Source organism: Meriones unguiculatus, chromosome 2 (assembly GCF_030254825.1).
Source record: "Meriones unguiculatus strain TT.TT164.6M chromosome 2, Bangor_MerUng_6.1, whole genome shotgun sequence".
NCBI classification, from domain to species: Eukaryota; Metazoa; Chordata; class Mammalia; order Rodentia; family Muridae; genus Meriones; species Meriones unguiculatus.
This window is the reverse complement of record NC_083350.1, coordinates 161,849,664-161,877,312: the sequence shown is the minus strand read 5'-3', so window position 1 is coordinate 161,877,312 and position 27,649 is coordinate 161,849,664. Positions and strand designations below refer to the sequence as shown.

Sequence of the window (27,649 nt, the reverse complement as noted above, 5' to 3'; positions counted from 1 at the left end):
TCTTTCTGGTCTCCAGAATTCCAAACTCTCACAAAGTTTGGTCCAAAGAGCTAGTCTACTGTTGTGAGTTAGTAAAAATCACAGAATAATTTTAATGCCACATTCTCAGCAGCAGGCTCCTGTGACTGAACAGGCTTTCTAGAACCGCAGGAAATCTTACGAAGCATACAAATTGTCATAGTCATTTTATAAATGTGGGAAATAATTACAAGATGATGGGATTTGCTCCAAATGCTCTGCTGCCAGCAGGGTGAGGGCTGCTGGGACCAGCACGGTGAATGGCTGGAGTTACTGGCAATATTTCAGCTAAACTTCCATATGCTGTGATCTGTGATCATGTTGGAACCTTGATTTTAAGGAGCTGAACTGAACATAATGCAACCTAGAATCACAAAAAGTAGTTACATATACACATATATTACATGTTATACAACACATGTAATATATACAGCCTATAATATATGTAACATTATATATTATATATTACATATATATTATATACATTGCACATATGTGTAATTCTAGCTGATGGTCAACTAGAAACCAAATACAACATAACAATGCAATCAGAGCAGAGCAGAAAACTCCCTACTGAAAGTACTGGAATGATGTCACCCTTCAGGTTCCCCTCTAAGATACTGTAGGACCACAAGTACATCTAGAGTCACTGCAGACACACGACTTATGCAGGCAAAGGAATCAACTTTTGAAAGAGCGAGAGATGCCGCTCTTCCTCATCTATTTCCTCCTCTGAGAAACGTGTTGAACATCAGCTTCCTAAGCTGAAGATTCTGGATGAAGATGGGAAAAATAGAGGTCTGCCCATCTCTGAAATTACGGGTTGAGTTTCGGGAGATGGCTTGATCGTGAAACCTTTTTTACTGGTCCTTTCTTGACGTTCGTTGTCTTCTGATTAACAGAACTGCATTTCCCACTGAAATAAAATAAGCATTGATCATATTTTTTCTGTCACCATTGTCTGCAACAAAAAAAGCTTATGTCATATGCGGAGACTGTGGACGACCCATCTCTCTGGAGAAAGGGCATCCTCACCTGCACACGTTCTGTCTGCCCCACAGTCTCAGCAACTGTGTGTCACCATCTCATGGCAGCTGTAGGGCAAGCACTGCAAATGCAAGTACTCAAAGGGTGAGACTCCAAAGCCGGCCCCTCAGGTACCCAACATAGAAGGCCCTGTCTATAGAGAGGCAAGGGAAAACAATGTGCTAGTTACTAACATGGAGAGGCCAAGATACAGAATAGTGACAGTGAAATAATACTAATACATGGACATAAGAAGAGGGTGAAAACAGGGAACCGAGGGAACCAGACAGGAGCCTACCACAGAGGGCCTCTGAAAGACCCTACCCTGTAGGGTATCAAAGCAAATGCTGAGACTTATAATCAAACTTTGGGCAGATTGCAGGGAATATTATGAAAGAAGGGGGAAATAGTAAGACCTGCAGAGGACAGGAGCTCAACAAGGAGAGCTACAGAAGCAAAATATCTGGATACAGGGGTTCTTTTCTGAGACTGATACTCCAACTAAGGACCATAGAGATAACCTAGAACCCCTGCACAGATGTAGCCCATGGCAGTTCAGTGTCAAAGTGGGTTCCACAGTAATGGGAACTGGGACTGCCTCTGACATGAACTGATTGGCCTTCTTTTTGATTACCTCCCCCTGAGGGGGGGTGCAGTCTTAGCAGGCCACAGAGGAAGACAATGCAGCCACTCCTGATGTAACATGATAGACTAGGATCAGAAGGAAGGGGAGGAGGATCTCCCCTATCAGTGGACTGGGGGAGGGGCATGGGTGGAGAAGAGGGAGGGAAAGTGGGATTGGGAGGGGAGGAGGGAGTTACAGGTGGGCTATAAAGTGAATAAACTGTAATTAATAATAATAATAAATAAAAAAGTTCTAAAGCAAGTGCTTTAGAACTCTAGAAATCAAAATTTTGTAGCACTTCTCAAGAATTTATACAACAAAGAAAGTTGGGGCCTTGGTGAGAACACTGAGTTGTGCAGAATTTAGTTCTGCCTAGTCCTACTCCTGCTCCTTACCTCCAAAGAAAATCAACAGCCCATAGCTATGGTAAAACCAGGAGCCAACACACACTACAGGAGCTGCCACTGACTGCAAAGTCTTCTCCTTTGGCCTTCTCTGGACATGATCTAGCATGAACATTTCTCTTGGAGAATTTGCTGGGACAAACTGAAGCCATCACTTAATTTCATGGCTACTATTATTTAAGCTAAGCTAACCAGGAAAGTTAAAAAGCTGTGGGCTGGGCATTAGTAGAACTCCAGCACAAATCTCAGGGTCTGGACTGCCATGCTTATGTGTAACTTTATATACCTTGGCTCATATATGTCTTGACTTGAGAATGACCTAAGCTCTCTCCTTTGCCTATCATTGAAATGTAGCTGCGAGAGCTGAAGTAAAAGTGAGGCAGAGGTGTGGTTCTCCTGGCTGAGTAGGGACAGCCTGTCCAAACCCATATGCTATGTCCCCCACGAAGGAAGAGGTTTATTGATTTCAAGTACTTTAAGTTTTTCTGCTAATCCTAAGGTGATCGCATGGCAAAGAACACCACTGTCACAGGATGAATTAAGAGAAGTTGCCACATAACATCAGCCTTCAGCCCTGGGGAAAGAGAGTAACTGAGATACATACTAGCTATATGCTGCATGAAATGCCCAGTTTTGACAAGACAGAAAAGACAACCAAAAAAATGCAGACACAATATAGTTCTAGTGAAAAGGGGCGGGGGGGATTGTCAATAAGACCTCAGTTTGAAATGGGAAATGCTGAAATTGCCATTATTAAAATCAACACACACACACATAAACACATCCCAAAGACAAACAAACAAACCAAAAACAAAACAGGGATGGCACTTCAAGAAACAGGAATAGCAATTCATTTTTTGAATCAAAACCCAGCAACACATGGGATCACAGGAAATTAAAAAGTTTCTGCACAGCAAGGAGATGAAAGAGGAGTGAAGAGAGCACAGACTGGAGAAAGTCCTGGCCAGCTGTATTTCAGACAGGGCATTAATATCTAGACCATACAGAGGAGTGCAAATGTTCGCCAAATGTTCTCCGGAGCCCCACAACTGCTATAAATGAGCTGGTACACTGAACAAATGGTTCTCCAAAGAAGAAGAAGGAGAAGAAGAAGAAGAAGAAGAAGAAGAAGAAGAAGAAGAAGAAGAAGAAGAAGAAGAAATGACATTTGAGATTCCATCTCACTCAAGTCTCAATAGCTGTTGACAGGGAAACTAATGACAATAGAGGTTGATGGGGATGTGGTGAGAGATGAGCCGTAGTTACTGTCGGTACAGGTACAAGTGGTACAGCCACTGTGAAAAATGGTGTGATTGTTTCTCTAAACACCAGAGCTGCCGTTTGAGTCTGCTGTGCTAACTTCTAACACATGAGCAAAAGGCTCTAGTCCTGTGACAGAGATGTGTGCGTATGTTCACTGCTGCCCTATTCAGAACAGCAAGAGAACAGAATCAGCCTAGCTGTCCATCAGCAGGTGGATAGTGACCATGTGGCACAGGTACACGATGGAAATTTAATTTGCCACCAGTAGAGATGAAAATGGAAATACATTAAATGAGGCAGCCAGGACTAGAAGACAAGTGATGCGTGCTCCTTCCCATAGGATATCAGCTTCTAATTTTTATGTGCATTTACCTGGGAGTGAGTGTGGATCCCAGGAAACTAGATGGAGGCCCTTAGGGGGGAAGAAACTTTAAGAGAGAGGTTCTTGCCTCAAAAATAAGTTCCATAAACAATCCTTCCCTCAACAAGCCACAATTAATTTCTTTTGGAGCTTTCATTTTGGAGCACAAAGGACTGCCCTGTCTTCCTCAAGGGCCTTTGATCACTATATCAACAAAGCAAAGAAAAGGAAACATCACACTTGGTTCTTTGGTGTGTTGTTGTTGTGGTATCCATCACCATTTGAGTTCCTTACTTACAAAGTCTATCTTTCACAGTTAACATATTCCAGGGGCCATCGTCCAAAGCTACCTATCAGCTTTGCAGAACTTAGGGGCAACTGGTAAACCTATTTCTAAAAAGCATTTCACTTAACCGTCTTAGCCATTCTTTATAAATAGTATGTGCAAAGATCTTTAGCATAGATCGTTCAGTGAGGTGGAGGTATCTTGTTCATTTACAGTCACAATTTCTTGAAGTAGGAATATAATTGGTGGTATTCAACTGGGCAGAATCACTTTTTTTTTGTTGTTGTTTCAAGACATGGTTTCTCTGTGTAGCCTTGGCTGTCCTGGACTTGCTTTGTAGATGAGGCTGGCCTCAAACTTACAAAGATCCTGCCTGTCTCTGCCTCTCTGGGTGCTGGGATTACAGGAGGGCACCAGAATCACTTTTTTGACGAATGCTTTAAACAGAATTTCTCTTAACTGGGTCTCTTCCAGTACTCTGATTTAAGTGTCAAACCATATCATAAGCCAGTGTTTGAACATTGGTCTCTGTGTTAACCGTGGCCCCTGGCAGTACTAGCGGGAGGTGGGCTATGGAATCTGTGGGAGGTCGGGGCTGGTGGAAAGTCTTGGTGTAGCTGGAAAGTGAAGCCAGCGGTGAGACCCAGCACTTTCCCCCCAGCCTTCTGTGTGGCAGTTTTACTCTGCCTTGCACCACCAACCATCAGTGTGCTGCTTGACACAGGGACGGCCCAGCAAGGGCAACCAGTCACAGACAAGAACCTCTTAAACTAAGGCTGAATTAATCTTTTAAAAAAAAAAAAATTAATGAATTGTGTCAGCCTCTGTGTTACAGATGCAAGTTGATGAGCACATATGAGAATGTCTATCAGGGCACACATTAAGGCCATAGCACTTGAGTTTTAAAATAGCATTCAAAACATAACAGGTACAAAAGTGTGAAAACCATAAGCCCACAGTTCTATGAAGTCATAAAGTTAACATTCCGGTAACTACCCTCTGGGCTTCTCGATAAAATACTGACAGCTTACTGGAAGGCCTCAGGTGCTTCCTTTTTCTCAGCTCCATTTGTAAGGACCATCCTGTACTCCAGCAACAGACTATTTCAGCTTAAACTTCATGTGAATGGAAGCCCATTTACATATCCCTGTACAGAAGACTATGCAAATTATCCAAATGTGATACAAAGGGTACTTACTACTCTTACTTCTGTAGTATATATGCATAGACATAAGAAATACCCATTCCCTACTGACGAACAGTTTAGGGTTTGTTTTTGCACCTTTGACTATCATGGATAAAGCTGCTATGACATCCATGGTCAGGTCTTAAGGCATAACTGCACCATTGTGTTCAGAAGCAGAATTGCTGACAATCAGAAAAGGCACATGGGCAGCTGTAGAAGCGAACACCAAGCCCCATTCCCAAGCAGCCATCTAAATCCACACTCCATCTGCTCCTGCTGCTGACTATGACCCACAGTGGCCTCTCCGCTCTGCCGCTGAGGGATGCTCAGCACCACTTGGTCAATCTGCTGGGAGGGGCTTAGCACCAACATTGGCTATGACCCAAATTTAAACAATCAACAAAAGGAGGATACCACATTCCGTGGTCAGGCCAGTAGCTCAGAGACAATGTTTTAAGGCAGTCTCGACTACATACATGTATGCAAATACCTAATCAGGAAGACAGAGATGTTTCTATTGGGTGAGGTCTGAGTGTTGCTTACAGTTCCGACACTGAAAGCCTAGTGTAGCTGCCTGACCACTCATCAGCTCAGGAATCCATTCAAAGACTGTTAAGCAGCAATCTACGGTGGACAATCTCTCCTCATTCTGATTCACCAGAGACAGAAAGGATCAGGGTGGAATGGACGGTTCTGGAGTGAGAGATCCCAGGCCATGGCATCTACCTCCTATACCAGCATCTCAGGCTCAGCTCAGACCTATGGCCCAGAGGCCCCAGACAGGCAGATGAAGGCAGGCTGTACATATGTGTACATGTGTGAACACTGTGTGAGGATGTACACTAATGGCGTGAGGACAAGGCCTCCGTTTAATGTTCAAAGTACTGCTTCACCATCAAAGAAAATTACGAAGGAGTAGTAGTGTATTTTAAGAAGAGATTTGGATTAGAGCAAAGGTTAAATGGAAGGTAGCTATGCAGGGTGAGGCACAGAGAAGAGCTGAGGTAACAGCTCTGGATTACTATCGTCAGGAAAGCCTGCCTACAGGGTACCTAGTGGCAAAGGTTCTTTGTCCTAGCAAAACTGTGCCCCAAGTGGTAAGAACATTGCCCTGCACCTACACCATCACAATACCTGCTTATCTTCTTGGAGTCTGGAATATTAGCAGGAGATGGATATGAGTGTGTATATGAGTATGTGTGACCCCAGCCAGCAGAACCATTGGGTGCTGTGCCTCAGTGAGCCTCTCTAGGACATGAAACCTTCATGTACTGTCAACCAGCTGCTGTAACTCACTCTTGGAGGGACTAAGTGTGTCAGTGGAACTCTGCCGGACTTCACAACTTGGCGCCTAGTTCTCACAGACTGTAATCCAGGAGCCTTTTCTCCTGTGGATTTCAGTTGCACCTTTTCTCTGTGACACATCCTAGCACAAGTACAAACATGTCCTGAGCCCTGGGACCTGTGAGTCTCTTACCACTGAGATGGTCTTCAGAATCTCAGACACAGTGGTTTGACGCTTTTTCCACTGAGGTCCTTTGTCAAATGTTAATATTTAAATGACTTTATAAGTCTATGATAAAAATGTATAAAGATAATTAATTATAATTTCAATAAGTAATGACTATTAATGGAAAATATACTTCTTTTTATCTAGCTGAGAATTGAGCAAAATTGAGCTACATCATTAATCTTTACCAAAGAAACCTGTCATATTTCACATCCCTCCAGTACCTCTTGTCTTGACCATAATTAGACAAGATTGATTTATAACTAATTCACATATTGGTTTATTTTTTTCAATGTTATATATGAATATGCTACCACACATGGGGCATAAGGTCATAGAGATAAGGATCAGATGATTCCATATTTTCTACAGGATCTGGAAACACACACACACACACACACACACACATATATATTGCCTTGGAAATACCTAAAAGTTCCTTCGTTCTTCATCATCAAGTAGCTTCCTTTGCTTGGGATCTGTTTAAACTGTACTATGTCCATAGCAACAAACATGATTCCCCACTGAAAAGGTCAAGACAGACCCTTATTGTGTGCCTGTTAGGTTATTAGTAGTGTAGAAGTTAACTCTTCCTGTCTTCCTGCTTTGGTTTAACATGTCACCTCCTTTGGAGACTAACTGTGCTCTGGAAGCTCAAATCCCATGAATATAGAGTGTGATGTCACTGGCTTTTCTGGAGTCTCCTGCCATGAGCTGTTTTATACATGGCTATAAAATTTAGAATCTCAGTTATCTCCATGCATGGCAGTTCAGTGTCCAAGTGGGTTACATAGTAATGGGAAGAGGGACTGCCTCTGACATGAACTGATTGGCCTGCTCTTTGATCACCTCCCAGGCCACAGAGGAAGACAATCCAGCCACTCCTGATGGGATCTGATAGACTAGGATCAGAAAGAAGGAGAGGGGGACCTCCCCTATCAGTGGACTTGGGGAGGGACATGCATGAAGAAGGGGGAGGGAAGGTGGGATTAGGAGTGGAGGAGATAGGGGTTTATGGGGAGATACAAAGTGAATAAAGTGTAATTAATAAAAGTTAAAAAACATCTAGAATCTCAGCTTCCAAAATCTAATGGACACCTGTTGAGTGAATGCCATTTGTGAGCAGCATAATTAACTAGCAAGGGGAGCTCTACCCAGACATACATTTTCGTGGGATTCTCTTTCATTTTAGGCAATGGATCCATCTGTTGCTTTTTAGAAGCTTGACTTGAGCCAGAAACCTGAAATACAAAAAGAAACCAACATGTTTTTCTTCTTACTTCCCAACTGAATTCTGGGTTAAAAGAGTCAATTTTCTGTTGGTTTCTTTCACAAACATGTGTCTTAGCAGCATGTGTAGAAGCAGCTAAGAAGCAGGAAGTTCAGCGTTAGGAGAAACCTTTTGAGGTTTCTGTACAAACTCTCTCTTGACCCCACAGTCCACATGACTTTCAAATTAAATACCAAGAAAACTATTAAAGCCAATCACCCATGTGGTGTGGACCTCTAGAAATGTTTGTAGTAGACAAAAACATACATAAAACATACAGCCAGCCAGCAAGGCAGAAGAGGCAAGGAAAAACAGAAAGGCAAGATAGCATTTTCATTACATTTATTTTGTGGTTTGTCCAGGATATGCAAATTGATGTCCCAGGTAATTCAATAAACATTGGAGGCTGATCAACTTCAAGATGGCCACTGAAGCCATAAATGAATGAGTTCATCAATCAAGACAACACTGCAGAGAAGAAACTCAGTGATATAAACCAATGACCACGGTATCTGAGAAACAGTGTCGACAGTAGGGAGCACACCCAATGCTGTCAGTGAAGATCTGTGTGTCACAACCACCAGCCTAACCCAGGTTCAGTGAGATGCTGTATGAGTAGATAAGGCAGAGAGTGGGACATACGCTGTCCTTCTCTGGATTCCATATGCGCCCACATATGTTGCAGGATATTTAATCCCATTGTGAACCCTGAGATTGTTAACTGTAAAAAACAACAACAAAAAAGAAAAACAACAACAACAACAACAACAACAAAAAACCAAACCAAACCAAACCAAACAATAACATGTCTTTTGTTTGGTATGGTTCAGCCCTAACACATACCTTTAACCAAGAACTTTCTGTTTATTGTAAACAGTGTTAGGACCAATGAAATGATGATGAGCATAACAAATTAGATGGAGATGAAGAGAGAGAGAGAAGGAGAGAGAGAGACATGATAGGGGGAAGAGAGGGGATGCCCCGACAGAGAAAGGGGAGAGAGCAGGAGAGTGAGAGATTAAGAGGGCAAGAGAGTGACAAAGTGGTGGGTTGATCCTTTTATGGAGCAACTAAACCATGCCTGCCAGGTGTGGCTACCTCGAGGGTGACACATGATAACATCATAGGTTGCTAGGCAACCCAGAAGCAGGCTGTTTAAATACTAACAAACAGGTGATTATTGTGTGGCTCAGTCCTAGCACACACCTTTAATCCTTTAAGATCTTTCTGTACACAGGATTTAATAAAGTTAACCCTAGGTCAAGAGGCAAAGCAAAAAAACAGCTGACAGGGATTAAGCAGTAAGGAGGGACTTTGAGAAAGGGATATTTAAGACAAATGGAGAAGAAGGGCACTTTAGCTTGAGAGCTTTAGCTCTTCAGCTCCTTGCTTTTAGCTCTTTAGCTCCTTGGCCTTGAACTTTTGGCTTTCTCCTCCTGGGCTGTCAGCTGAACTAGTAGACCTTTTCCTCCTAGGCCAGCAAACTTTTAGCTTTTAGCTTTGGGCTTTGGGCTTTTTCCTTCTGGGATATGAGCTGAGTAGGAAGATCAGCTGGGTACTTTCTCTGTCTCTCTGAGCTAGTAGGTTTTCACCCCAGTATCTGGCTCCTGAGTCTTCATTGGTAAAATAAAATGGTTGGGATTTTGATTTTTTATAATAACACAGATACTCTTCGCATGTATATACCACATGAGCACAGATGCAACAAACACACAACACACATATGTCCAAAAAAACCATTAAGAGAATTTAGAACTGTTGGACAGTCCAACAATATCTTATTTACAAACCAAAAACATTTGTATTTAACACTCTGATGTCCTTGGCTAAAATTCAATTATTTGGAGCAGACAGCAAAACTGATTTTTTCCTTATTAATTGCACTTTATTCACATTGTATCCCCCCTGTGGTTCTCTCCCTCCTCAGACAGCAAAACTTAAACCTATCAGGTCTTATAACCCTCTGAAAAGTTGGTCCTGCCTCACTCTTTGATAATTCCTTGTGCCTATAAGTTGTTACGAAGCAGGATCGCAGAAATGAGAAGACGTGTGGAGGGGGAGTCGGTTTCGATCAAAACACACCCATCGTGGTTGTTAAGTGACACATTAGATATGAACAGGATTGGAAGACACAGGGACTGTACTCTCCCTCACAGTAACAACTTTAAACCAAGAACTAAAATGGATTTTATTTACAGGCTAGAAAAGGAACTCTAGTCACATCTTTGACCTTGGAAGGAGCCTGACACCAAGCTGCCTGGAGGGCCATGAATGGAGAACCTGGCTGAAGGAGTACCAAATCTTTATGAGATTACTCTACAGCAGGAGGCTTTCTGATGAAGAACAAAGACACACCTCTGCTTCCTCATCCAAGCAAAGATCCAAACCAGCCTGTCAATCACCTGGACAGGACAAAGTACCTCAAGAAAAGCTGCTTGTTCTTAGAATATAGTATAATGGCAGCCTGGAGTGTAGGTCAGGCCAGGGGTCTCCTTGGCCATTGCTCACACTGCTTGAGAGTATGTTCAGCTTGCAATAAGCCATGCCTGTCTCCTACACTGCTCTATCTATCTGTCTATTCTCCCAGTAGAGATCACAGGAGGGGGATACAAGAAAAGCAGAGACTGAGTCAGATGACAAACATTGGATGGAGAATGAGTCACCCTGAATGAGCACACAAAAGCAACTGCAGCAGACTGGACAAATGCGCGCGCGTGCGCGCGCACACGCACACACACACACACACACACACACATGTACACACACACATGCGCGCACACACATGCACACATGCATGTGGCATGATTTCAAAAGGTAACACAGCAACTAAATGAAGAGTTGGGTTCAAATCCAGAGTTTGTCTGGCTTCGTGGTCTGTGATCTTTCCATCAAGTCAAGGCCTGACAGAGAACTTACATATTCACAAAAGACCTCGAGATGGAGCTGAAAAGGCTCGGATGAGAAAGAGTGTTCCAGGCAGCATGTGGATTTAGAGGACAGGCAGGAGGGAGTGTGTGCTGGAGGTGCAAGCCTGGCTTCCCAGCCACTGCCAAGAACCAGGAAGGTGCCATTGATGGTTATAAAAGGACAATAGATTTCAAGGACTGACCCATTCTGTTCATTTTCTACTTACCTTGTTGACTCTAAGCCCCAAGTATTCCTTTACCACTAAACCCTTAATTTTCACTCTTAAATTCCTCCCCTTTCTGGGTTCCAATCCCCACACCTAGCTCTTCCTCTGAATTGTTACATAAATCCTTCACAGTGCTCCGTCACTGTAAGGGATTGTCAATCCACCCCTACCTGCCCCACTGCACTCTCCTCCTGCATCCTTTGGCATCACCATGGTCGCTCTTCTGAACTATATCCTAAACTGTGTTCTCTTATAACCGTACATGTGGCCCTTGCTCTATCTCATTCCTTCACATATCTGTAATAACTGTGTGCCAGTAATTTCTAAACATCTCTTTCCATTCTAGAACATTCCTCCTGAGATTTACACATCCACTAGATGTCTGGGTACTTCTGCTTGGATAAGAGTCACTGAAAACTGAACTCATGTAATAATCTGAACACGTACAGAAAATAAAGTTAATATAAATTAAATATGCACGACAGCATCAACTGTGAAGGTGAACGATTTGGGCGATGGTATAAAACATTAAGGTGAACGTGGTCCTTTAAGCCATGAGGAAACCTAAGTCACAGCACTAGTGATGTAAAGTGTGACTGCTGTAAGACCGCCAATGTCACAGATGAAGCTGAAAAGCAGACGAAGCTGTCAAGACAGGCACACAAAGTATTGATCCCTACCCATGCACAGCAGTGTTGGCTGCACAGCCAGACCCACCACGAACGGCTGAGCAGTGACGTGCCTGGAATTTTCTGACACCCAGGGACTATGACGCAGGTTCTCTGCATTACAGCAATTATGAATCAAAGTATGCAAATTTATGCCTTAACTGGGGCTGCCCTTTCATTTCTTTATAGAAGTTACATCTTTTCCTTTCCACTCTCCTGTATTAAAACAAACAAACAAACAAACAAAAACCATTCTATTTCCTTCCATAATCCCAACATCTGTTTCTCGGCCAACCAAACTAGAACAGGAAAATAAGACGACTCCTAGTTGGAGGAAACTTCTAGCAGCTGCAATAAGTGATGGGGTTACCTGAGACATTTCCACGATGTATGTGCGGCGCTCATTGTTGGTCCTGTGGTATGCCTATTAAAAGAGAGCAGGTAAATCAGCGTGAGAGAGGGACAACCACACTGACAGGTTCATTACCAGGTCAGGCTTTACATCTGCTGCCTTTTATAGCAAACAAAACAGTTCTGAAAGAACTTCATGAGTGTGAAAACAGATTTATAGAAAATACTAGAAAAATGAATGGCAGCTTCAAGAACATTGCTTCACATGGAGTTAAACCAACCTTTGATTCCTGCTCCAGTTTAAGTGTGTAGTCTTTCACTTGAGTTTCAAGACTCCTTTTCTCTTTTTCTAGTTGTTTAAGTAATGTGTTTAAAGATTCCTGAAAATAGGAACAGACAGTTTTTATGTACTTCAGGTTCTAAGCAGCAATTAAAAAAAAAATCATTCCCCAGTGAATGAGTGCTAGAGCCAAGTGTGACTGTGATTCCATAAGCTGTAAGTAACAGCAATAATTCACAGAACAGTTTTATTTATTGAAGTCTGTGCCCTGAATTACACTAAGTGCCTTCTTCATTTATCAAAATTAGACCTGTTGTCCCAAGGTTCCCAGATTGGACTAAGACTCAGAATTGTGTGCCTGCACGAAAGTTTCAAGTGAAAGGTAAGGTTTCTAAGATCTGAGGAATATATGTGTTTCCCATACATGAGTTCATTTGATTTGAATCACAAATCATGAGATAGCTGGTCTTTCTGTTTAATGTGCAGAAAATTACAGCCACAGGGGTTGTGTAATTATCCCAAAGATGTGACACTGACCAATGGGAGTGCTGGAATCAGAACCCAGGTAAGACAGTACCCAGGGACACACATGCTGGCATCAGGCACACAACTGCTGCCACTGTAACAATGGGGTAAGACTACATGCATCCTCTTCCAACGGTATGCTTCATGTTTACTTTACACACTGGTGTAAACTACCAGTGATACCAAGCATCCACACAGAGAAAATCTGAAGGCACCTCTCCTCTAAAAGAGGAGGAGATGGAGCAGGTCATAGTGACTAGGAGTGATAACACTGTTCATTTTAAAGAATGAGAGAAACATACTATTAAAATGCATCATTTAGATCTGCCAAGAATTTGGCAGTAACACAGGGCTGGGAATGAGCCCAGGAGGATCATGGCCCTATTCTTCACATAACAGATCCACCTGGCCTGGCCACTCACACACCTCTCACAGAGTGGATTTCCTCCCGTGTCCTACTGCATTTCCTTTCCTGATGTGGGGACAGAGGCTCCTGAGAACTCTCAAGAAGGCTGTCTCGGCATGCACTTAAGTCTCTCCTCATCCTCATGCAGGCTCTAGTGCCACTTACTACCAAACCCTGTATTTCCGAAACTCCTGCCCCTTGGCTTCCCTCACAGTATCCTATCTGTCAGGGCACATCCTGAGGTCATGATCAGGCCTTATAAAGTGAACTGCCATCCTGGGATTATAATATTCACCCCGTCAGGACACTGCCTTCTACACAGTGTCCCGGACAGACATGCACCATCTCCCTGTTTTCCTCAGCTCGCTTTCAGTGCCACTGGTTTCATACCTAGTCCTCTGAGAAATTGATGCCAAGATGGAATGAAAAGTACAAAGATCAGGGATGGGGCCTTGTGAAGATGAGGAGAAGCAGGAGACTGGGAGAAGGGGCTCATGGACTCACCACAATGCAGGCCAAGAAGGTTGGCTGGAAGAAGATACATCCTAGTCATTCAGCCAAAAAAACAAAAACAAAAACAAAACAAAACAAAAAACCTAGCACAAAACAAAAAACCTAGCAAAACTAAGAATCCCTAAGTACAATCGGTCAACAACAGGATCCCACATAGGCCAGGAATAGCTCTCTCTGCCTTTGTCTTTCCACTGGCTGCCAGAGCTCACAGGGGGAGAACAGGCCTTGGCAATTGTGGGCTTGATCGGGTTCAAAGTCAGGTACCTAGGGACCAGGACGCCCATCAAACAATCTTCATGCCCAGGGAGCCTGAGGCATGCTCCCTGGACCCTCATGTTTCCTTTGACAGCCAAACAGCTCTGTAATGTTGAGCTGGCTGGGGGCGGGGATGAGAGCCTGGCTCTCACAGCTCCTTTCTCAGCACCATTTCTCACTCTTGCCTTCTATTTGTAAAGCTCCATGAGGATGACATTTTTATCCCGAAAACAGTGTCCTAGCTGAAGGAGAGCGGCCACCCACACGAGCTGACACCAAGTTCTGAGTGATGAGTGTTCACAGCCTCCCCCTACCTCTCCCATACCTGTGGCTGCCGAAGTCCCCACGGACAAGTCTGGAGCTTGCTTTCCATGCCACTGCTGTTCTTCTCTGTTCTCTGCTGACCCTTCTTCAACTGTCTAATGAAAACTATCGTTCCTCTAGCTATGGTCTTCCAAAATGTCCTTCAGTCTCTTGCCGGCGGAGTTTCACCCTCCAGTCAGCTCAGCCAGTCACGTCAAGCACCCATTGTCATCTCTCTGCTATCAGATGTCACAGTCCTTACCCAACACTTTCAACTCACCTTTGCCAGATCAACATTATGATTTTACTTCCACAATTTGTATCTTAGAAAATTCGTTTTCAAAAACCACTAAACATGGTTTTTCAATTTTACATTGGCTATTGGTTTTGGTTAGATGAGAGAATATTATAAATTTTTAATATAGAGAAATGAGAGTGTGTATTTATAATGGAAGAATGCATAAAATGAATTAAAAAAATTATAAGCAAGACTCTTCTACTTTAATAACAAAACCAAAAAAAATGTGTTAGCAGAGCCCAGGCTCCAGCACATACTGCCTCTTTCTCTTGCTTGTTCCACAGCAAAGAATATTGGCTAAAATGGAACATTCTATTCAAACACATCTGAGAAGTATAGCAGGACTGCCATTTCAGTAGCATTGGACAATTTATACTCAAACTTTGACTCCTTAAATTAACGTGAGATTAACCACGTGTCCTATTGTCCGAGTTTAGCAATCATTGGGAGGTTTTTGCTTTGTTTTGTTTTTTATATTTTTTCCTCTGTCTGTCTGTGCATTCATCTCACATATTCAACCGGAAGCTTCATGTCAGTTGTAGTTTTTTCATGTCCTGACTTTCTTCATCACCGTCTCCTGTCGATTCTCAGGTAGGTCTGTCCACACAGAACAAGACATCCATGTTCCCGGCCACTCTCAGCCCTGTGCCCGTAAGTGGCTCCAGCTGTGCAGGCCCCAATGCCTGGGCTGCACCTTACTTCCCTTCCTCTACCTGCTATAAGCTCTCTCTCTCTCTCTCTCTCTCTCACACACACACACACACACTCACACACACACATATGAACACACACTTTAGCACCTTAAAATTATACTGCAGCTCAGCACAAATGTTTGCTGTGGCAATCTCATGAGAATTATACCAGCATCAAAATTAGTTCTGTTAGAGAAAACCAAGACGCTGCTCTGGCTTCCTCTAGAACAGCATGGTCACCCAACACCGCAGTACGGAAAAATTACTGTACACAGGAAAGGAAAAGAGAAACCTTTAAAAGTGCTAAGTTATTCTAAAATAATTTAAGGTCCATTCTGGACTTTGATCCTTTTGCTTTATTGATGATTAATTTACTAAACTGGCTATTTGGAAAGTGACTTTATCAGAGGAGAGGACCCTGTCCACACATCCACAGGAGGCACACAATGTAATGCTCCCAAGCAGATGTTTATTGGTTTGGGTAAATCAATGGTCACAAGCCAGAAAACCATCCAGTGGAGACAAACTAAAGATGAAGATGCTCCTACAGACTGAATTCTCACAATAGTCGTGGAGATGTCATGTTTCTTCTCTGAAAGAACTGTTTTCAGGAATAGTTGCTTCTTAGCAGTCTGACTTAACATTGCTCACCTACATTCTTGTTTTAATTTGCTTTTATAAGGGCACACTGCAGGGCTGTGTTTGCATAGCTGAAGTAAAATACACTTAGGATTTAAATAAGGGGGTGGGGGGAGCCTACTTCACCATCCCAGACAGAAAGGAAGCCCTACCTGCCACTTGTTTTTCCTTAAAACTAATGTCAGTTGCTGCTCTGAAGAAGCTAGCAACAGCAATAGCAGGCAGGGGAGCTAGCTACAAATTAAAACTCCCCCCTCGAGATTTTAAGAGAGTGAACGGACAACAGGATTTACAGCCCCGGACAACGCCAACCCTGACAGATTCTTCACGCTGAGATTATACGTGCCCCCTTGTGGACAAACCTGCTTATTACGTACATGAATCACATTCCTTAGCTGTTTTGTTTTGTCCTTTCTGGTTTGAAGCTATGCACCTGCTTTCAAGTAAACTGTTTTGATCTTTGGGGAGAATGCAAGTTAGAGGGTGCATGGATTGATCACAGGTCTACCACAGCCAGGCGGACAGTGGGACATCTACATCCTGCTTCTCATAATCCAGGATTCTAGGATTCTTCATCAATCTTTTCATAATACAGTTGGTGTATCAACTCAATATACTTTATCCAAAATATGAATTCAGGTGTCCACAGGGCTGTAAAAACAAAGTTGGCATTCAAACTAACTGACATCAATTTGTGAGTATGTTGGTGGAGGTTACCCCTAAAGACTGATGATTCGCAGCAAAGGCGGAGACAAACTGGGGTGGGGTGGGACGGCTGAAGAGATGCTTGGTGATGAAAAGCACTTTGTGTTCTCATGGAGGACCCACGCTTGACTCCCCGCACCCACATCAGGAGGCTCACAACTGCCTAGAACTGTAGCTCCAGGGAATCCAATGCCCTCTTACCTCTTCAGGCACGACACACACACGTTGCACATGAACTCATGCATACACAGCTCACACCTACAAATGAAATAACTAAATCCTCTTAAACGTCAGAAATTCTGAGATGTTGTAAATCCATAGTCTGCCTCACAAAACTAATTTTAATCGTTTACTATGCTGTCAGCCTAAATGGAAAACTGGGAGAATTATATACAAGTATTATTATATGTGTACACAACACAAATGTTTCTAAGAAAACTAAGTGTGTTTTTGTTCCTTAGGTTTTGGATCATCTGAGACTGGATCAAGAGCACTCAGGGCTCATGCTTGCTGCTCAGGCCTAGGCGACATACTGGCACGAACACCAGCCTTGTTCAGAAGCCTTCTTCTCTATGTTACTAAGAAGAAATACTTAAATAGTAAATGTCCTTTATATGAGCTACAAAGTCTTTCTGGGGGCAGGGTCCAGGCGTGAAGAACCAGCTTACACTATATGGGTCCTATTCAGTTTCTGCTTGATAACTAAGGAAGACACTTACCACAGCCGGAGCGGCCATGCCTAAACGTGCCACAAGATGGCGGTGTGCGCCACCACGGAGGAGAAAAACCTAGTTTTTCCACTATCAGGGACAGGAAGGAGGGGTATTTTCCTGACCTTCCAAGACATTTGAGCATTTCTAGATCAGAGGTAACAGAAATGGAGGGAATCAGACTCATTCTCCTCGCCACGTCATTTACAAAAACGCAGAGATTTCTCTGTACTGTTCACTAAGGAATGGCGGTTACCCAGGGAAAAACAATTCGCTGGTCCCTAGGATGCTGTGAATGTGCAGAGCGCTCGGCCTGCAGCTGCTCAAAACATGCTTGTCAGTTCCCATCGGCGGTTAGCACTGTGTGGCGGAACGGGAGAGGTTAAGTGAGGAGGAGGCCGGTGCCACGTTAGGCTGGGGGGACCCGGGCAAAGGTCAGTATCACCGGCTAGAAAGAACGCGTAGCTTTATCTCAGGCGGTGTCTGGAAACTGAGCTGGGGGAGTTTCATTTACATACCCTGTATGTTTAAGTAAAGACAAATGGCTTATAATATTGAATCCTACAAATTCAGCTGAGTATTAATTTTCTTCCCCCCAAAATACTTTTTTTTTTCCTTTCAGCATATCACTACAAAATAACTCTGAGGGTTTTTTTGTTTGTTTGTTTGTTTGTTTTGTTTTTGTTTTTCAAGTAAAAATTCAGCACAGGGTGTGAGGAAAGCCTGTCTCTCAGCAGCGAGGACTTGGTGGGAGTCATGTCTTGGGCTTTTTTACCTTTTCAAGGATAAACTCACACAAGTAGAAAAACACATGTAAAGGATAAAATACGGGGACTGAATTTATCTGGATTAAAGGGAACATTAAGACAGAACAGATGTGAGGGTAACCTTGAGAAGAAGGGGTGGGGCGGCCCTATGAAGTTTTGTGTCATTGTAGGGCAACCCTGGGCACTCTGCTGGTTTGTGTGTATTTGTGTATCTGTGTACGTGCCTGTGTGCACGGTTCTGTCTGTACATCTTCTGTTAAGGCGGAAACAGAATGGACACATTTTAGGTATGTAGAAGATGGCATTTGGTGTTCAACACGCTTCTTCAGATTGTGAGAAGCAGGTGCCTTCAAGTTCCCAGCCACCCTGGCTATGTTTTGCTCCCTTGCATTTGGTCCCTGCATTCGACCCTAGCCCAGCTTTTAATGGGCAGACCAGCCTAAAGGCCTTGGTTCTCGTCTAGCTCCCCTGAATGTTACTCAGGTTTTGCCTCAGTCTTGACACCTCAGTATGTCATTCTTTTGTTGATTGTGTTCACCCAGCCTTCTACTTACCACCGTCATTTTTTCATAGATACGAATGGAAGACAGTCTATCTGCAAAGAAGCAAGAGGAACAGTTGATATTTTCGCGGCTCCCACTCAGCCCTCAGCACGTGGACCACTGCTTTCGTACCTGAAGGGTTCCCGCGGATCTTTTCCATCTTCTCTTTCAGAGATACAATTTGTTTTTCCAGTTGGTCATTCAGCTCCAGCTGAGTCTCATACCGGGCTTTCCACTCGCTGGCTGAATAAAGATGGGGGAACAGGCTCACCTCACTGCCACTTATTTGTCCATTAAAATAATACAAATCAGGGCTCCGAGATGGTTCAAGCCATAAAGCGCCGGAAGTGCAACTGGAAGACCTCAGTTCAGAACTCAGAATACATATAAAAATAATGAAGACAGAGGTGGGTTTCTGCAGTGCCACAGCTCGGGGAGGGGCAGAGACAGGCAGACCCTGTCAGCTATAGGAGCACTAAATTTGGGTATTGTGCTTTTATGCATTAAGCAGATCCCTCCCCACCCCAGCCCACTGAGTCAATGACCTCTGGTAAGAGGTCTGACTTAAGAAATCCTGTCTTTAAAAAAATTAATGAATAAATAAAGGTGGCGGCATGTGATCAAGGAAGACACAGATATTGGCCTTCATCACTCACATGAACCAACAACACATGAGCGCCTGCACCCACCCCTGCACAAAATGTCACACACACACATGTATAAGAAAGTATGACCCAAGTCAATTTGACAAAGTGAATCAGAAAAGAGATGGTTCAAAAGTATTTCTCTCTAGGACAGAATTTCCTAGGCAGCCTGGATTAGACCCACATAGTCAGAGCTCAGGACAGCTTTTCTGTCTCCTCTTCTTCTCCCATGCTCTCTGCTCCCATTTATTCTTCTCTTCTTGTTTCCTTGTACTGTGTTCTGTTGGGGAGTGGGATGTCAGAAGTGTGGCTCTCTCCTTGAAACATCCACTCAACACCCTACAGATGGTACCATTATCCAATATCTGAAGTCAGTTTTACCACTCACGTGCTCGCTAAGCAGAAAACTGCAGTGTGAGCTGATGCGGTGCTCACATTTTAAAAGTCATTCTATGAACAAGACAGTCAAGGCTCAGAACGGTTGAAAAGCGTTCTCCAGATGTTAGAGCTGAGGCTGGTCATGATGGCACACATTAGTAACCCTGTACACGGGAAGCTGAGCGTCTGAGGCTAGTTTATTTTTTATTTATATGAGCATAATCCATCAGTTTAATATTATGCTACTATAGATACAAAAGACAACTCTCCCTCCTCACTCCATTTTTTTATTTAATAAAGGGCTCGAAGCCCTAGCTGGAACACCAAGATGAGAGAAAGATGTGAAAGATGTGGAGAGGGAGGGAAGAAGTCAGGGTACCACTGCAGCTGATAGGGTCCTAGATACAAGAAAGAGTTGGCCAAAGTGGCAGGAAACAAGATCAACACACAAAAATTAATGTGATTTCTAATTAGTGGTAATAATCTTGCTGAAAAACAAATCAGTTAAAAGGAGGAAAAAAAAAACATTCAGAGTAGCTTCAGAACTAAAACAGAAATCCTAGAGATGAATTAAACTAGGAGGTGAAGGGCTGCGCCTATGACAGCGTTAAGATGGAAGCTAAAGGAGACACCAGAAGTCCTACCCTGCTCATGGCTGGCAGAATTAATGTTGTAAAACTCTGTATTATGAAAATGATCTGCAGACCCAACACAGTCCCCATCAAAATTCCAAGGAAAGTTTTTATGTGAGTAGAGAAAAATAATGAAAATTGTATATAGGAGCACAAAATAGCCTGAACCACAGCAATTGTAAGTGGAAAGAGTTTGCTGGAGGTTTAAGACATGGCTTCACATTATACTATACAACCGTAAAAAGCCTGCATGGTACGGGTACAAAAATAGACATATAGACCATGTAACCATGGACTAGAATAGTTGAGCAGTGGTTCTCAACCTTCCTAATGCTGTAACACATTAGTACAGTTCCTCCTCAGGCTGTGGTGACCCCCAACCATAAAATTATTTTGTTGCTACTTCAAAACTGTAATTTTGCTACTGCTATGAATCATAATATCTGACATGCAGGATATCTGATATGTGACCCACATGAAAGGGTTGTTTGGCCCCCAACGGTTGAAACCCACAGGTTGAGAGCTGCTGGATCACAGAATGAGAAATGCACATGCACAGAGCTGGAGCCATCAACTTCTCAACCCCATGGGTAATGTATTTTTTTTTTTTTACCAGTATAAAGGGAAATGCTGATCAAGAGGACTCTAAAAAAATTGTTCAGTTATGCACCTATAAATTTCCCAGCTGAATCACCTCAAGGCCAAGTAACTTAGAGCCAGTGTTTCTTTCACAGGTGGACTCTGACAACTGGCCCTGTCCAGGGCAGAGCTCAGTGGCTTAGTCTGAGCAGAGCCATATCGGTATGTGTGAGTATGTGTGTGCATGAGTGTGTGCAAGTGGTGTGTGTGTGTGTGTGTGTGTGTGTGAGTGTGTGTATGTTCAAGTGTGTATGCAAGTGTGTGTGCGTGAGTGTGTGTAAGAGAGAGAAAGAATTAGATGCCTAGCCCACATATATCTTGCTGATATGTGTGTGTCTGTGTGTCCCACAATTTACTGATCCTATGGCAAGCCCTGGAGAGGAAATTATCTATCAAACTGAACATTGTAATAATTCTCTCTTCCTAATTTATAATTACACTCATTCATTTTTGGCAATTATTTTGGCTTGAGTACAACCCTCAAACAGATGCCATCTTAATAATGGCAGCCAGTATCTGTGTTGTCTTCCCTAGCCTCTACTGTCTCACCTTCAACTATCAGACCAGTCTGAGATAAATGGAAGCATTCTTTTCCTAGTTTTGAAATGAGACAAATTAAATTACATGAAAAAAATAGCATATCTGTTAAGGCTATTCTAAGATTGTTGGATCTCTTAATAACTTGGCCTAATAGCAAATGGGCTCTGGATTAAAACCAGACTATAAATGAAATTTCAACAGAGCTCCAAGGGGAGGCCCAGGGAGGAGACTTGCACGTTATCAGTCCAGGGAGGCACTGACCCTATGCAACCAGAGAGTATTACCGAATACCTGGTACATATATTAAAGAAGAAAGGACTGAACCCTGAGGCATTCCAAGTTTTTGTTGTTGTTGTTAAGAAATCTGAAGATGATGAAAAATGTCAAGTGACCATTATGTGGGAGGACAATTGAGAGATTCACATCCCAGAGGCCACAAGAACAGAGTGTTCCAAAAGTTAGCTTCTGACCGATGCTGAGCACAGGCCAGGGATTATGATTCCTGGTTCTGACTTAGTGCACGGGCATCACTAGTGACCCTGAAGAGGAGTTCCAGGTGACTGGACACAAATAAATCTACTGACGCATGAGCGTAACTGTGAATGCAGCAATTGGGAACTCACTGAGCAAACCCAGCTCATTTCCTACCCCCTTCCCCACAGGAGAAACCATGTCTAAGCCTCAGCAAGCCAAAGTTTCTGTCTCTGGATGAAAAACAAATCAAAACAAAGAAACATACAAAACTGAGGAGCAAATGTCTTTCCTATTGTCTTGTAGCTGAGGCTGGAGATGAAATTCACAGTCAACCACTGAGACCACATTTTCTGCACATGGGTGCCCTTGCCAAAGGGCTTCAAGGGGCATGTTTCGAAAGTGGTTGTGTTCACCCTCTCACCTGGAAGTTAATCCATTTACAAAACAGATTTAGATGATATGAGAGACAGATAAGAAAGACAGAACACAGAAAACCACTGTTGTTTTTGTTTAAGGGTGCGTGTAGAGAGAAGTCAGCTGAAGAGAAGGGGTGGATCAAAAGAAGTTTGTCTTTTGCCTTTCAGATGAAGTGAAGTCAGCCTGTCGGGGAGCGCTGGGGGTGGTCAGGGCAGCAAGGAGAAGATGGAGGAAGGGGTCTATCTCTGGAGTAACATCACTGACTAGTTTGAGTGGATGGGACTTACACCTGACTTAGGCCAGGCCACCCAGGAGCAGGCTGGGAGAGGGGGAGCCAGATGCAATGACGTGCAAAGCTTTGCTGGCAGAAGTCTTTGGGGGATTGCTTTTCATCTCTGGAAGAAGGGAAACATGCCAGTGGAAAATGAGGATGGGGAGAGAGGTCGTAGGGTAGTGAAGACTGGAGTGTGGAAATCGGTCATGCTATGGGTACAGCTACAGTTTGTACTGCAGGCTATAGCACCCTCCTGGTTACTCAGCATTCTCCCTTAATGGCTCTGTTTTTAGGACCCCTGTGGCAAACTGATATGCACCCTTATCTACACATGCATGTACATTTGTGTGAGTCTGTTTCACGTGCACATAGCTGTGTGAGGAAGCCATGAGAGGCTGTTTGACCCTTCAGAACTATCATTACAGGTGCTTGCTGTGAGCTGCCCCATGCGGGTGCTGGGATTTAAACTTCAGTCTCTGGAAGAACGGGGAGTATCCTTAGATGCCGAGCCATCTCCTTCACGCCTGTGAATTCTACAACATGTCATCACACCGGTCACAGTGACATGTGCCCTTCCCTTTGGTCCTGGTTGAGCTCAAGGCTTCTCCAATGCTCTGCAACGAAGCTTCAACACGAGTCTGCAATGGGATCGTGACAACAGAGTGTGCCTGCTCTCCAGCCCTCGGATCCATTTCCACCAACAGAACACAGTGGCTCTAACCACATATCAACCTAGAAAGTGTCTTTTTAGCTCAGCCAGCAATTAATTTTATTTCTGCCATTTAGGATGCTTGCTCAGGATTGTACTCTGTGAGAAAGTGGAAGACACAGGAGCCATCTTGATGGATGGCCCAGCTGGGCTTCGACATCAGACTCCAGCTGTTTGCTTAAGTTGTTTTGACGATGACCAGCTCATCTGAACCTACAGATAACTGAACCCCAGACAGACTGGACTGCAACCTCAGGGACCCCAGTCAACCCGGCCAACCACTGGATTACAGCTGGTTTTAAGCAGCCATGTGAGAGGGTGGTTGGCCACACAGTACTGCATAACTGGAACTGTCTGGTGTGCTGACATCATAGGTGTAATCATGGTGGTGGCAAGGGGTTTTGTCACAACCAACTCTGAGACCTCAGAAGTAACTGAAATTCCTCCATCTCATTTTTTTTTAAATAAATGGGGAGAATAACAACTGCCTATCCTGAGAGTTTCTGAACCCAGTAAATATGGCAGGGGCAGGAATATTTTACACCACTCCCCTTATGCTTTATATTCCTATGAAAGCCTTTACAGTAAACCATTGAATCAGCAAAAGGCAGCGTTGAAAGCTTGGTACTATTACCCAATATGTGTCATTTTACGCGCAAGAGCCACCAGGCATGTGGGCCCCATGTGTAACCATCTACTGCATACTTGCATGGTCGCTGTTGAGGCTGGACTCCAGCTCTGCTATCTTGCGTCGTATTTCAAGCATGGAGAGCTGCACGACATCCCTGTTGTTAGAAAGGCTTTCGTTAACAATAATCCAATGGAAGACAACGTGAGAAAACTAATGTGTGGCAACCCGCTCATGCCTCAGGGCTAACTTATTATAGAAGAAGACTGTCTATCGGAGGCGCCATTGTTGCGAAACAGCTGTTGGGAAAATACAGGTTGATTAGTCAGTTCTAGAAGGAGTTAAAATGCACCAAAGTCCAGAATTCCCTGGGGGACCAGTGCGTGTCTATGCTTAACGATGATCCCAATGACACTGGTACATGCTTCTCCGAATCCAGCTAAATACCAGCATGAGGAATAGCTATGGTAACATCTCAAAAATCACAGAAGGTCCCAGAGCCCATTTTTACAAAAATGTCTAGGCTTCTAAAGTTCTTCGAAAGGAACCATCGAAACCAATCACTTATTTTCTTCACGATTACAGACAATTCTTCCACACTTGATCTACAAAAGCAGAGCAACTCGCCTGTATTCCCTCGGCCTCCATTAAACTTAAAGGTAAACGGAGGCTGTACAAGTAGCTCAGCCGTTCAGAGCGCTGGCTAAGGAACAGGTTTGGGTCCCAGAACCTACAGGGAAGGTCACAAGTGCCTGTAACTCCAGTTCCGGGGGGATCTGCTGCCCCCTTTTGGGCGCCATGGCACTGCCTATATCTGTCGCAGACCACACACACAGATACACACAAACACACGGACACAGACACACATACCACAACAAAACAAAACAAAACAAAACAAAACAAAACAAAAACCTCTTCATAAACACCGCCACTTTGGGAGGCTGCCGGGTGAGCCCTGCGTTAATTCCCACGCACAGGGGCCTCCTTGCGCCATCAGAGCGCCTGCCCTTCAGGTCACGTGAGGCCTAGCTGAGTAATGGAGCCCTCACGGTCCACTCACTTCAGGTGGATCTCCTCCAGCAGCTCCAGCTTCAGGCGGTCTGTGCTCAACTCCTCCAAACTCTCTTCTCTGTCCTCTCCCATCGCGGCAGCTTAGAGGCCTCTGGTGCCCTTCCCCTGCACACCACCTAGTCCCTAGGAACCCCAAAGGAAAATGTGTTGCCAGGAGCCATGGCATGACGTCATAGGGTGTTGCTCCTGTCTGCAGGCCCTGGTGTGAGCTAAGTGTAAAACAGTCTTGGGTGGGGGGGGAGGTAGGGCACCCTTTTACTGTATCACCTTTGTGACTAGGCCCTGTGCAAGGCCAGGGTTCTGTCCGGGTTATGTCTGGGATACAGGTGCCCAGAACGTCCAAACTTCTTCTGGTCCCTTGGACACTATCCTGTGCCTTCATCTGCTTCAGGCCAAGAAATTCTGCCTTTGAGTTTAGGCAGCTCTGATCCCTGAGCTGCTTATCGCCTTTTTCATTCATTTCAAGACATCTAGGTTTTAACATACTCTGCCTTCTCCCTCATCTTTTGTCAGAAAGGTGACAGGCTCTGACCCTTGTGGTTTGAATATGGGTTGTCCCCATAAAAATTATTCTTGGAATGGAATCCCTGTTCTAAAGACACCTATGTTAAAAAATTATTAGAGGCCAGCACAGTACCACCAGAGGCAGATCTCTGTGAGTTCCAGGCCAGGCTGGTCTACAAAACGAGTCCGGGACAGCCAAGGCTACACAAAGAAAATCTCAGAAAGAAAAAAAAAAATAAATAAATAAATAAAAGAGGGGTGGAGAGTTGGCTAAGCGGATATGAGCACTTGAGCTGATAGAAATGGGTCTGGGATTCCAAGAAAATGACAGCAGGATACAAAGTAGCCCAGCAAGGCAGAACGGTTGTGTCTTCTGGAGGAGGGTTAAATCAACAGGCATGTACATCCAGTGAGGGTCCCACCGGGTTTTCATTCCCGCCATCAAGGGGTCCTGTGACTCATTTTGGGTGGTCAGAGCTGGGCCTCACATGCTTAGGCTGTTGGTTAAGGCACAATGGCTGAGCAAACTACAACTGCACAGAAGGCAACTGTCAGCCCATTATTTTAACTTCAAAAAGTGCTAACCCAAGAGCCACGTTTCTGCCAAGTGACTTCTTTACCATTTTTTAAATGGGGTCTTATCTTATTTCTTAGATAGAAAGGGGTACATTTTGTTTGTATTTCTCACTCAGTTTTACATGAAGAACTCTAGTTGGTTCCCAGCACTCCCGGTGGACGCTGAACTACCCAGCTCCCTTTTCTGGTCTCAGCAGGCACTGTATGCAGGCAAAATAGGTCCCTCGTGAGTGAACCTGCAGGCTAATGGGTTTGTGGTTTATCTAAATCCCCATTTGCCCTGTACTCGCGTTGGATATGACTTCTGATACCTAGTGGCGGAAAATGGCCACCCTGGCTTCCCCAAAGATGCTGAGTATGTGTCCTGTGCTAGGCATTATTATACTGGCTGAATCATGGATTTTCCCTGTCTCGGTGTTAAGTGTTGGACACGAGAGGTTCCTAGCATGTTTTCTTCCTCCTTACTGTCTAGTTTTTCCTATGTATTGAAGGTCTCTGGGATCCAGAAAGTGCTTGTAAGCAGACATCTTGTTTGCACTCTCATTCTTGAGTTCTGCCGTCTGTACGAACAGCGAGTCAACACCACCTCAGCCTCTCTTTTCTACCTTTCTCAACAAACTAGAGGCTGACACAAGCGATGTGGAGCATCCACAGTTTATTCTCCACTGTACGTCCTCCCTCATGGGGCAGCTCACAACTGCCTGCAACTCCAGTTCCGGAAGGTGTGATGCCCTCCTCTGGTCTTCACAGATACGGTACAAACACGGTACACGTATGGATATGCATACAGACGTAAACAAAATAAATATTAATAAAGAAATACTCAGTTTTAGCACCTATTTCCTAACAAAGCTCCGAAAGCCCCCTGGAGAGTCAAGACTGTCTTTGATTACATAATTCCTCTTTAAGTGCACCCGAGGATTTTTAATGTTACAGAGATAACTTAGAAGATAGAGGTTGACTGCCATAACTAATCATGCAGTGAGAAAGTTTTGGCCCTGTCCTTTTGAATGCAGGACCTCAAGGGGAATAAATACGAGATGGATAGGTTTACTCTCCAATGGACAGCAATTTAATTATGCTTGTGTAGCAGGGCTCCTTAAAGACCTTGAACGAGAAGGTTTGGTGAGCACATTCACCAGTCTGAAGTGCGGTTTGCTCCAACGCTATGGAGATGGAAAAGTCATCTGTAGTCTAGACGGGTACAGCACACTTTTCTGTAAAGAAGTCAGTATTTTCAGTTTCGGGGCCCTATATCCTTACAGCCACTGCTTTCTTACAATGAAAGGTGGTGCCTGAAAGCACCCGTGGTGAATGTGCAAACAAATGAGTGTAACTGGCCCCAAAGAATTTACTTTTGAAAACAAGTGACCAGTAGGATTTGTCAGTAAAACATGCTTGCAGATCAATAATAATAATGATGATGA

At 43.9% G+C, this 27,649-nt stretch overlaps 1 protein-coding gene across 1 annotated transcript; it reads right to left on the bottom strand.

Moving 5' to 3' along the window:
- Positions 1-834: 834 nt before the first annotated feature.
- Positions 835-25,214, bottom strand: Ccdc169 (coiled-coil domain containing 169). The gene is made up of 8 exons (XM_021637543.1): positions 25,132-25,214; positions 24,149-24,228; positions 18,869-18,979; positions 18,749-18,789; positions 12,383-12,481; positions 12,121-12,174; positions 7,844-7,920; positions 835-934 (listed from the first exon to the last, which is right to left on the bottom strand). Exons 1-8 carry the CDS (start codon positions 25,212-25,214, stop codon positions 835-837), a joined length of 645 nt encoding a protein of 214 aa, XP_021493218.1.
- Between the last annotated feature and the right edge of the window lie 2,435 nt (positions 25,215-27,649).